Here is a 13,032-nt window from a genome sequence, read left to right on the forward strand (position 1 = left end):
CCTTGAGCCTGGACCCAGCAAATATCAGTTTGCAGCGTTTAGTAAAGACTGCTTTGTTGTAACTACTGTATGTGCACCTGGAATAAACTGGCGACCGAGTTTAAAACCTAACGTTATCCATTACTGAAATTAACTTATTCTAATTGAGAGGATATTGTTAGACTAAGAATCAACATGCTGAAGTCGCTGTGACAGCTTTGCTTCAAGCTAATTGCTCATGACAGTATGCTAACATGCATGGAGCGACAATGTTAAAATGGTGAGCAGGAATAATGTTTGCTATGTTCAAGATCTTAAAGGTCCCCTATTTTACTGTTTTTCATCAATATATTATAGGTCTCAAACATATACAAAATATTTCTCTTTAGTGTTTGGCTCGAAATACCAAACAGATCATTGTAGCATCCCATAATCCCCTCTGTTTCAGACCTGTTTCAAAAGTGCTGATTACTGTTACTTTAGATGAAAATAAGGAGCCACTCCCCACGCCCCTCTGAGAGATATTTGGTTAAAAAAACCACAATGGTGCTCTAAGAGGAGATTCAGGTGATAAGGTGGTGGTGGTGGGGGGATGTTACCTTGGTTGGTTATTGGCTAATGGTTACACAAGCCAAAAAAAACGTTATGACATCATAAAGTGGCCAAAATCTGATCAGCTCATTTTCAGACAAGTTTTTATATAAATGGATCAGGACTAAAAGAGAGCGTATATTTTTTTCCTTTTGCAGAATCTCTTAATTTAGAGGGAACACATATTTATGTACAAAAGACATGAAAAAGTGGATTTTGCATAATAGGTGACCTTTAATATTGTGCTTGCATGTTAACATTGCTAGTCAGCACAAACATACTTCTGAGGCTGATGGGAATATTTGAGTTTGGCGATAGCACTTAAGGAAGATATTGACAAAGTTATCAATTCATCCTGAGGGGACCATTCATAATAATAATAATATAATAATAGATTTAATTTGTTAGCGCTTTTGCAGGTGCTCAAAGATGCTTTACAGATATAGTGAAGGGAAAAGAAAAGGAAGGAACAACAAATAAATATATAGTTAAAGTTAAAGTCAAATAATACAAAAACAATCACACATTAAAAGCCAGATTGAAGAGGTGAGTTTTTGTGAGTTTGTTGAAGGTGGTGAGGTCAGTGCAGTCTCTGATGGGTTGGGGGAGTGAGTTCCAGAGGGAGGGGGCAGCGACGGAGAAGGCTCTGTCCCCCCAGGTCCGGTGATTGGTGCGGGTGGGGATGGATAGGAGGTTGGCTCATGTTCATGTTTTTACCAATAGTTTTTTGCAATGTTTCAGTTTGTACTTAATTCTTGGACAGACTTGGAGACAGACTCTGTCTCACCTTATGTCAACAGAAACCTATTCTCTGTTCAATTTGTTCTGATTTCTTAGACAGTTTTACAGTTTTTCTTTGTATACCACTGCAAGATGCAGAAAGCCTTAAGAGGTGAGATAATAGTAAATGGAAGCACACCCATTTTAACTGTAATACAAGTCTAAAGTTGAGATTGAATACAGTTTAAATGAATTGCTTGTCCCTACTTGAAACTGCATGTTAGGAATTGATTTTGTTTCATCCACCAGGAGCTCCTTTCTTCCATCCCATGTGTTGGCTATTATTTAGTTAGTAGCCAACCAGGGTATGAGAAGTGCATCTACGGAGACAAGCTCATTTGAGCCACATTGCTATGGTGAGGCAAGGCACTTAAAAGCCTTGGGAAATAAGGTCTGGGTCACTGGGATCTGGGGTTTTCAGGAGCGTGGCCAGGAAGGTCAATACGGGGGAGAAGCTTAGAGGTGGGGCCATTGGGGAAGCGGTTGGGGCGGATGAGAGACAAGGGCAGGAGGTGTTAATAGAATCAGAGTTTCCTGTGGATGAGCTCTGAGAATGCGTTCGGCTGCAAGGTTGACATGTAATCATTGGATGTCATAGGAGAGTAAAAACCCAAGCTGCTGCTCTTGGACTGCACTCTTGTCTTTGATATTACTGTCGAAATATGATACAGGCAGTGACAAATCATGGCCATAAACCTTCCAGTTATAATGTAACATTCTCAAACAGCAACCACACTTTGTTCTAAAAAAATGCACAAATGATGCAGACCTTGCCCGAGCAATAACATCACGTCTAAACTTGGGAAACATAATCATCCTCATTTACATGCGCGGACACTTTTTCTGAGATAAATAGTCCGAACGGATGAAAGGATTGTAAATCATTCATATCTTTCTTTGCAGTTTGTAGGCTTCTGCAAAGCATGATAGCCATCACCAATGCTTCATGTGAAAGAAATATAATCTTGAGAATGTCATTGTATGAAGTGTCATATTTGACTCGCTATGGTATAAGATGTTTATATCAATGTGTCTTTGTTCTTTTCTCTTTTGTCTTCCTTTTACTCAGACCTTGTAGCCCAGGCTGACTCTTGTGCCAACCCTGGTGGGAACATCAGTGGGTGGGTACTTGACAGAGGCAGCGCCAGGGAGTTAATTCCACTCCGTGCTGCTGGAGGTGTGACACAGTCCCAGCCCTCTGCACATTGATTCACACAGGATTAAGCCACTGCATGATGCTTTAGGCGGAAGGCCTGGCACAGCTGATTTACTGTCAGACTTAACGTCTTTGGAGGCCTCCTCTGCCCTGCTCCTGTCTTCTGTGGAAGGACTTGGATAAAGCATCTGCCACTGCACCAAGCAGATCACCTAAAGTGATGACTGGCAGTCAACTGGCTAAGGTGAGGCAAATCCTGATTAGTCAAATACATTACATTACATTTAGCTGACGCTTTTATCCAAAGCGACTTACAATAAGTACATTCGACCAGGAATACTTTGTATTTAAGTGTGCTTGCAGTTTAGATGTGTAATGTGATGCTATTTGATCATTTCTGTGTTCTATTCTTGGGAGAATACATTATGTTGTCATATCTGTCCCAACAAGTGTTCATTTTCAATGGTAACTGACCAAAAATATTAGTTTACAGCCCTCTTTGTCACTACTGATTCACTTAATAAAGGCACTGGTTGCCCACAAATCTTTAAAAATAAATGTTTTCATCAATGGCCTGTGGAATCATAAAGTCTTCAGGCTTATGATTTCTAAAACAGTATCCCCCACCACCCAAAATATGTCTATTTATTTCTAGATGTAATCCACTGAAGTTTAGACAAAAAGGAGTATCAAAAGTGCTGGGGAAAATCCAAAAATATACAAATCTAGTCAGGCAGCATGCTGAAATTTGTTTAATAAGCTAATGAAACTTCTTATCAGGTGCTGTGAATATATTTTGAACATTACTCTCAGACGGCTTCTGCTGCTTATCTGGAGCAGGGAGTCAGTTCTACGATAAATGTTAGCGGTCAACCATCTAAATCTTCCTCTAGACATTTGCAAGAGAAATATCAGTGATGTTAGATGACTTTTGGCATCTCCTCTCAAGCTAAAGCCAAACAATGAACATGATTTTAGTGTACAGGTGAGTGAATCCAATCCTGAATGATTTACTGCAGTGGGGGGAGGCAGGGGCAGGTAGCTGCGGTAATGCTCGTGAGCAGGAATGACAGAGACAGCAGTTCTGAGTCACATGGACACGGTGTGTATGGACAACGACACACACGCTTTTGTCACCAAATGGTGATAGACAGGGCACATAATCATGGCATCAGTACACAACAAAGATGGCAACAGCCTCAAAATGCTTACAATAAAGAAAATGCATCACGTGTTAGATGGAAATTCTAAAATAAACTAAAATAAAAAGTCTTGTGAAATTACATTTAACCTCATCTTCAGACACAACATTTATATTGGACACATTTGAAAAACCCTCGATGACATTTAATAAGAATGTTTTTTATTCTTCAAGTCTTTTTCTTCTAACAATCTCAAATATTGCTGTTATGTTAAATACATGTCAAGTTATGTTAAAAGTCATGGCCATTTCTACTGATCATAATTCCATTGTTGAGGTATACTAGAATAGATTTACATTGTTCAATGTTCCAAAATCCCTTTGGTTCCTCATACAGCATCTCTGTGTATTCACTCTCTGTGAACGGCTTGTTGGAGCTCCCTCCCCCCCCCATCCTCCCATCCTCCCATCCTCCATCCTTCCCTCCTCCCCTCCTCCCATCCCTCCTCCTCCCATCCTCCCATCCCTCCTCCCATCCCTCCTCCCCTCCTCCCATCCTCCTCCCATCCCTCCCATCCCTCCCCCCATCCTCCCCTCCATCCTCCCCTCCCTATGAGCCCAATGTGATCTGATTAGTCAGCTCGCCCACTCTGTTCTGATGAGTCCACCACCGTTACAGCGGAACATAAGTGATTATGTGTTACAATGGCGTTAGCAGCCAGAAAAGTGTGTGGATTAGATAGATACACACTCCTACCACAAGGTGTCGCCACATAGTTGTGACCTATGTTTAAATCCACATGTACGGTAAGGGACCCGAACAAGACCGCTTGATTAAACTTGGCTAACACTTTAGCATGAAGAACGAGTCAGTTCATTAATAGACCAACACACAAAACATGGTACCAGGAGTAAATTATGAAGTAAAAATAAAAACACATTAAGTGAGGAGTTGTGACAAGCGACATGGATTCATTAAAGCCACCGGAGACGCTAAAACTTTCGGGAAATGTCGACAGCAACTGGCGGACCTTCAAGCAGCAGTTCCAGCAGCAGTTCCAGCTTTACATCACGGCCATGGGACTGGAAACTAAGCCGGATGCTAGGAAGGTAGCGCTACTGCTAACTATAGCAGGCCCACAGGCGATAGAAGTGTACAATACTTTTGTGTATGAAGAGCAGGCTGATAAAGACAAACTGGATAAAGTGCTCGAGAAATGTGATGCCCACTGCTCTCCCAGAAAGAACGAAACATACGAGAGATATGTATTCCGTTCACGTGTGCAGCAGCATGAGCCTTTTGATAGCTTTCTGACTGACCTGAAGCTAAAAGCACAGTCATGCAACTTTGCTACGCTGAGGGACTCCATGATTCGGGACCAGATCGTTTTTGGCGTGGAGGATAAAAAGGTCAGAGAAAGGCTACCAAGGGAAACGGAGCTGACATGTGAAGCAGCTATAAAAATCTGCCATGCAAGCGAGCTGTCCCAAATGCACGTCAGGACTTTCAGCGAGATGGCGGGCGCGGCTAACGTGAGTGATGGCGCAGCAGTTGGTGCGGTCTCCAGCCAAGGCAAATGGCGCGCACAGACGCGGCCTACACAGCGGTCAGAAGAAGGAACATTCAGCTGTAAGCGCTGCGGCTCGAAGCACAAACCACGACAGTGTCCGGCATTTGGTAAGCAATGCTCTAATTGCCAGGGCCAGAACCATTTTGCTAAGCAGTGCTTCTCAAAAGGAAATGAGAGGAAGAAAGGAAAGTCTGTAAACATAGTGGAAGACTGTGGTGACCACCTATTAATACACTGGTTCATAATTCACACATGGAACTACAGTTGGGGTTTTGTTTCCACACGGACATGTTGTGTGTTGACTATATATGTTGTGTGCCCTCCTGGCTTCTCTCTGTTCTTCCCGGACTGCAACCGGACAACATGTCCTTTTCTACACTCTAATAAATTACCCTTTTGCACCTCCATTGCACCGCCTCCGACTCCCTATCTCTCGGCACTACATTGGTGACCCTGACAGCGTCTTGGGAAGTTTCCGAGACGGACCCGAACACGGCAAAGGAAACTAAGGTTTCTTTCTCGAAATGCCGGGGATTTTTTTGGAGTCGACCGTGGCTGCTACAGGCACGCGGACGGAGGCTCGGTGCGCGCCTCGCCGAATGGCTGGGGATGTTGCTCGCCATTCTCGCATCTGCCTTCCGACTACAGAGGAGTCGATGCACGACCTGCTGGGTAGGGGAGAGAACCAGACTCCTTCCACGTGGGGTTGTTTCTTCGGGGCGTGCGGCTGCAAGTCCAGGCTGCGCTAGCTATCGACGACTAGCAGCTAACCACGTTGGCTAACGGCTACCGATGGCTGCCAGCTAGCGGCTAACGGCCACAGCTAACGGCTAGCTGCTAACGGCTATCGACCTTTTGAGTTTTTTCCCTGGTGCCTGAGAGGAGATTCGACCATGTCTGGTCGCCCTTGTGTGGATCCTCTCACGATTTCACCTACGTTTTTTGGACCGTGGACAGTACGGCCCTTTTTGAGCTTTTTCTGGTGCCTGAGAGGAGGTTCGACCATGGCTGGTTGGCCTCGTGTGGACCCTCTGCCTTTTCATCACCTCGACGGCGGCTTCGGACGCCACCCGCGCTCTCATCGGCGCCTGGGTGGCGTGCTTCTGGACCCCGTCTCGCCTCGACAGTTTCGGACGTCGCCCATGCCTTCGTTGGCCCGTGGGTGGCGCGCTCCGGGACCCTGTCTGGCCTCTTCCTTCGCCTCGACGGCAGCTTCGGACGGCCCCTTGTCTGGCCTCTCTCCTGTCCACGGCTCCTTCCTCCTGGGGGTGCTGCTCCTGCCCCCCGGGGACCCGGTTCTTTCCTCCCGAGGTCCCTGCTGGGGACCACCGGGTTATTCACGCCCGTCGCGGCTCAGCGACCCGGCTTTCACCGACTGGCGGGTGAGTTCTTCGTTCGCCACGACGCCTGCTGCGGTCTCCTTACGACAGCCCGTTCCGGCCCGCCCCCGGTGGGGATGCCCTCATTAGGGCCCCTACCCTCTCCTGCGGCCCCTTTCCGACGGCCCGTTCCATGGCCCGGCCCTCACCTGCAACCCCGCCCTCCTCGGCCCCTGTGGTGCTTCCTCCCAGACGCGAGGATTGTGCTATGTTTGAATTCTGGGGGGGCTTGTGTGGTGACCACCTATTAATACACTGGTTCATAATTCACACATGGAACTACAGTTTGGGTTTTGTTTCCACACGGACATGTTGTGTGTTGACTATATATGTTGTGTGCCCTCCTGGCTTCTCTCTCTTCTTCCCGGACTGCAACCGGACAACATGTCCTTTTCTACACTCTAATAAATTACCCTTTTGCACCTCCATTGCACCGCCTCCGACTCCCTATCTCTCGGCACCACAAGACGATGATTTAAGTGAGACATTTTTTGTTGGCATGATGAACTGTGAAACCGAGCAAAAAGAGGTTAATGCAATCAGAGAAGACAAATGGATAGCTCCACTGATGATTAACGGGACAATAATAACTATGAAACTGGATACTGGTGCAAAAGCAAACCTGATGAGCCTGTCTGACATCAAGGCAATGAAAGATAAGCCACAAATTAAAAAAAGAACACAGGCACTAAAAGATTATAATGGAAAGAAAATCAACAGTTTGGGTGTGTGCATATTAAAGGTAACCTCAAAAGGTAAAGTGCACCACCTACTTTTCTCTGTTGTCGCTGATGGACTGATTCACTGCTGAGTGATAAAGCATGTGAAGATTTGGAACTTGTCAAGAGAGTGTATTGCATCAACACAACTGTGAGTACACCAAATGACTCAATTGATTGTATGCAGATGTGTTTAAGGGTTTTGGTGTGTTGCCCTTCACATACAAAATCCAGCTCAAAGAAAATGCACAGCCAGTTGTGCATGCTGCAAGAAGAGTTCCAGCGCCACTCAGAGATCGCTTAAAGAAAGAGCTCGACAGAATGACAATGCTCGGAGTGATAAAAAAAGTTGAGGAGCCAACAGACTGGGTTAACTCGATGGTCTGTGTAAAGAAGAAAAGTGGTGATTTAAGAGTGTGTATGGACCCAAAAGATCTTAATGAAAACATCAAGCGTGAACATTATCAGATACCCAAGCGTGAGGAAATCACAAGTGAAATGGCAGGTGCCAGCTTCTTCACAAAGCTTGATGCGTCTCAAGGCTTTTGGCAGCTGAAACTGGATGAAAGCAGCACCAAATATTGCACCTTTTAATACACCATTCTGCAGATATTGCTTCCTCAGACTGCCCTTTGGGATCATCTCAGCATCCGAAATATTTCACAGAGCGATGGAGCACATCATTGAGGGGCTGGACGGTGTTAGAGCATATGTTGATGACATCATTGTGTGGGGCTCTACACGACAAGAACACAATGAGAGGCTGAAAAAGGTGCTGGAGCGCATACACAAGTATGGACTCAAGCTTAACAAGAGCAAATGCGAGTTTGGAGTTCAAGAAGTTGTCTTTCTCGGAGACAAGCTTGAGTTTAAATGGACAGTCAAACATGAGCAAGAGTGGAAAACACTCAGACAGACACTCACAACTGCACCTGTATTGACATTCTTTGACCCAACAAAGAAAATTAAAGTTTCAACAGATGCTTCAAAGGATGGAATAGGCGCAGTGCTCCTACAAGTTGAAGGCGAGCATTGGAAACCAGTGGCCTATGCATCCAGGTCAATGACACAGACTGAGTGCAGATATGCTCAAATAGAAAAATAATGTCTGGGACTGGTTTATGGCTTGGAGAAGTTCCACAGCTACGTATATGGCCTACCTTCATTCACAGTAGAGACAAAACATCGTCCACTTGTATCCATCATTAAAAATAATTTAAGTGAAATGACACCAAGGATACAGCGTCTCATGATGAAGATGCAGAGATATGACTTTGAGCTGATCTACACACCTGGAAAGCACCTGATACTTGCTGACGCTCTCTCACGAGCACCTACAGTGGATTATGTGAGTACAACTGAAGAGGATGTGAAAAGTCATGTGAACATGGTGTCTGCTGCTCTTCCTGTATCAGACACAAAGTCCAGACAGATAGCTGAAGAAACAGCAAAAGACACAGAGCTGCAGTGTGTCATTGCAAATATGCAAAATGGATGGCCTGTAGGTTCCTGTCCGCTCTTCTACCACATCAGAGGTGAACTGAGTGTCGTGGATGGACTATTACTGAAACAACACAGGATTGTCATTCCACGTGCATTGAGACAGGAAGTACTAAAAAAAATTAGGGCCGGGACTCGATTAAAAAAATGAATCTAATTAATTAGAGGCTTTGTAATTAATTAATCGAAATTAATCGCATTTTTAATCACATATAAATATTTGACCTGAGAACAGTGAGAAGCAATTTTTTTCACATGGATTTTAGTATACCATTAGGCACATTCACACCGCAGTACTTTTCCCACAAAGGTTCATGAGAATTTAGTTCATGAGAACTCTTTGAACCTGGAGGTGGATTAGGCAAATGAAGCCGCTGACGTCACTTCTTCTTCTTCTGCTTTGGGTTTACTGGCAGGCCGCAAACCACTTCACGGCGTATACTGCCGCCCAAAGTCCCCGGCCGGAAGTCCCCGGAGTTAGGGACTGGCTTCAGTAGAAGCTGCTGGGAGCCTTCCGAGTAAATCACCAGAACGCCGACACCTCCTCATCTCCACCGCTCCCATGTTTTATTTTGTGTTGCCATAAGTTAGTCTCTCTGCGTTTCTGCGCTAAAATGGCGGCTTCACAACACTTTTTGGGAGTTTTACGGGGCGTGGTTTGCAATCCGCCCAGCCAATCAGAAATATAGCTCTTTTCTCACAAGAGAGCCGCACGAAAGTCCCTGCTCTCTAGCAGCTCTCTGCTCTCTAGCAGGGACTTTCGTGGGGGTAAAAAGGTTCTCATTAACTAATTTTAGTACCGGCTCTTTTTGGTGTGAACGCGATAAAAGAGGCTAACGTCCACGCTAGCTTCCACGCTAGCTGCTATATGTTTTGCATTGAGGTGATATTTGAGGCTTGATGTGCTGCGGTGATATGCGAATTCCTTTTTGCATAATTTGCACACAACCGTGCTTTTATCGACGCTTCCATCCGTCCGTTTTTTAAAACAACATTTCCCACTGTTGTTCACTGTGGTTTGTTGTTGTCTGAAGTCATGAACGTTAGTTGGTGCTCCAGTATAATCGGTACGCCTGAAACTCATCCAGTGAGAAACGTTCCGCGGTGCAAAAATAAGTGCGATTAAAATGCGTTAATTTTTTTAACGCGTTAATTTTTGTGTAATTAATTAATCTTAATTAACGCGTTAAAGTCCCGGCCCTAAAAAAAATACATGAAGGTCATCTGGGTGTTGAAAAATGCAAAAGACGGGCGAGAGACAGTGTTTTCTGGCCTGGAGTAAATAAAGACATCGAGAGACTGATTGGTACGTGTAACACATGCCAGACACACAGAAACAAACAGACTAAAGAGCCCATGATAGTGACTGATGTGCCAACAGCACCATGGGATAAAGGTGGAATGGATTTGTTTCATCTCAAAGGTAAAGACTATTTAGTGGTCATTGACTATTACTCAAACTTTCCTGAAATGGCACTACTATCAAACTCATCATCAACATGTGTCATAACACATTCAAAATCAATTTTTGCAAGACATGGCATACCTAACACAGTAGTGAGTGACAACGGACCGTGTTTCAACAGCAGAGAGTGGCAAGAATTTGCAGAACAGTATGACTTTAAGCATGTGACCTCAAGTCCTCATTATCCACAGTCAAATGGGAAAGCTGAAAAGGGAGTTCACATTCTCAAGCAACTTCTAAAGAAAGCTGATGAGAGTGGCTCAGACCCATACCTCGCTTTACTCAGCTACCCAGCCTCACCTCTGGAGTGTGGACTGTCACCTGCTGAACTTCTGATGAATCGTAAGTTGCGCACCACACTGCCAAGCTATTCAAAGCAAAAGAGACACCCAAAGCTGCAACACCAACTACAACAACAAAAGATGAAGCAGAAAACATGGTATGACAAAACAGCTAAGCAGCTTCCATTGCTATCAAGTAATGACACAGTCAGGATTGAGGGTCCTGATGGATGGAGAACTAAAGCCACTGTTCTTCAGGAAGTAGCACCGCGATCTTTCACTGAGGACAGAGGAAGGACAAATCTTCAGACGCGATCGTCGCAGTCTTATGAAAACAAAAGAAGCTGGTCAACAGCTCAGTGAATCCATCATTGAGTCTGAGTTCACACCTTCACCACAGACAGACTGTGATACTAACACTCCAAGTGAACATGTGGTCAGAAGATCTACAAGGGAAATCAGAAAACCAGATAGACTGAATCTGTAATTGAGAGACTGATTTAATGGATGTTAACATGGTGTAAATGTTTAGACAATTTCCAAGTTTGTGCTAGTTAGCATTCTGAGTACATTTAGACCAGATGTTTATTTGTTATGGCATGGTAGAGAAATCAAAATGTTTGGTTAAAATCGATGTTGCACTATTTGTTTATATTACCTCAAAGAAAGGGGGATGTGTTGATTAGATAGATACACACTCCTACCACAAGGTGTCGCCACATTTGTGACCTATGTTTAAATCCACATGTACGGTAAGGGACCCGAACAAGACCTCTTGATTAAACTTGGCTAACACTTTAGCATGGAGCACGAGTCAGTTCATTAATAGACCAACAAACAAAACAAAAAGGACACCAGCAATGACAAACAGATGAGAATGCTGCGTGGGGTCTGGGTGCCGTGTGAGCTGGCTTACTGGTGTTGTTTCCTGGTAGCTGCGTGGGGTCTTCGAGACACAGCGAAACCCAGCCCGAAACCAGCCCGAGCACACACACACACACACACACACACACACTCACAGCCTCGCCGCGTCCCGCCGTCTCAGGCTGAGAAATCCGCGGAGCTGCAGCTGAGTAACGTAACGGTTCCGCGGATTGGTCCATTTGAAAAAAATGGAAAACGAGGCGTTCTGGGGCAGCGTAGACAGGTCTTTTCTGTGTTAGAGTTTTACTCGCTACAGGGTGTACTTTGAGGGTTTTTGACTCTGCAGACCATTCAGAAAAAGCTACATAACACACAAGGGGACGGGTAATAACCGGAAAAGCATGTCATGGGACCTTGAAAGGTGGGGTAGGTAATTTTGGAGAAACCAGCTCAAGTGCGCTAGAATTTGAAAATACACAACCGGAATAAATCTGCCACTTCCTTACAGAGCCCCTCCTCCAACTCACATGAACGCGCACATGACCAATGAGGGCACGAGATAAGTTTGTGCCCAGATGGAAGGCTGACAGGCAGGTAGGCCATCCAGTTATTTTAGCCGGGCCGGCTCAGATGATTGGTTGTGCTTTTTACAGTACTACAGCTTCCACAGATTACATTTTTAATGGATTTTTTGTCAAAGCACTTAAGATATTCATTGCTATCGGGATGTTAAGAGCATTCCATGGATTATAACAAAAAGTGTATCTCGAGCCGGTTTCTCAAACTTACCTACCCCACCTTTAAGCGTTAGGCAGCTGTAAAGGATCGTGGTTACATAAAAAAAAGACTTTCATTTGAATTATTCAATGAATTGCCGACTATGATGGGCTAAAAAACTCCAATGCTTCTGGCTATGTAAAGGGAATACTACTTCCTGCTTTGGCACTGATCATTGGCATTGTATGTAAATTGTGAGATGATGACGTAATTTCTAGTATACTGAGCTAATCTGTCTATCTATTAGGGGTGTAACGGTACACGTACCCGTACCGAAATTATTCGGTACGGGCCCTTCGGTTCGGTACAGGTGTGTACCGAAGTGTACCGAACGAATATAACGTTAAACGTAAAAAATTGAGAACGTGAATAACTTTTTGGAAGTAATCTCAGGTGCTGCGTCGCAGCATTCAGAGTAATTTGCTCACATTGGGTTCAACGCGTCATAGAGCGAGCAAGTCATTTAATTGGATGAGAGGCATACTATGAGAGCTGGTCAGAGGGATGCGTTCAAATGTAGTCAGTAATTTGAGGAACTGAGCTGAAGTTGAGCTCGAAAATCCTCCAGCATCATTGAAGTCTCCGGTTTGGGAACATTTTGGTTTTGCAGTTACGAACAAGGATGACGGACAAAGACAGGTGGACTGAACCAAAGCTGTTTGTCGGCATTGTTCAACTAACATTGGTTACGCGTCTGGCAATACATCAAACTTGCACACTCTTGAAAAGGCATCACCCGAACGTGAATATCACCGGTACCAAAAGAAAAAATGACTGAAGTGCAAACCCAACTCCCACTAGCATTTAAGCCTCCACCACTCGCAGAGAG

General features: G+C 44.7%; 1 protein-coding gene across 1 annotated transcript in view; it reads left to right on the forward strand.

Moving 5' to 3' along the window:
* Positions 1-4,468: 4,468 nt before the first annotated feature.
* The window catches only part of thsd7ba (thrombospondin, type I, domain containing 7Ba), a 176,224-nt gene continuing 167,660 nt past the window's right edge, over positions 4,469-13,032 (forward strand). Inside the window, exon 1 of the mRNA XM_034236864.1 lies at positions 4,469-5,325. Within this exon, the coding sequence (XP_034092755.1) occupies positions 4,614-5,325 (712 nt within the window). The 5' untranslated portion in view covers positions 4,469-4,613. The remainder of the gene's footprint in view (positions 5,326-13,032) is intronic.

Source organism: Gymnodraco acuticeps, unplaced genomic scaffold, assembly GCF_902827175.1.
Source record: "Gymnodraco acuticeps unplaced genomic scaffold, fGymAcu1.1, whole genome shotgun sequence".
Taxonomy (NCBI): domain Eukaryota; kingdom Metazoa; phylum Chordata; class Actinopteri; order Perciformes; family Bathydraconidae; genus Gymnodraco; species Gymnodraco acuticeps.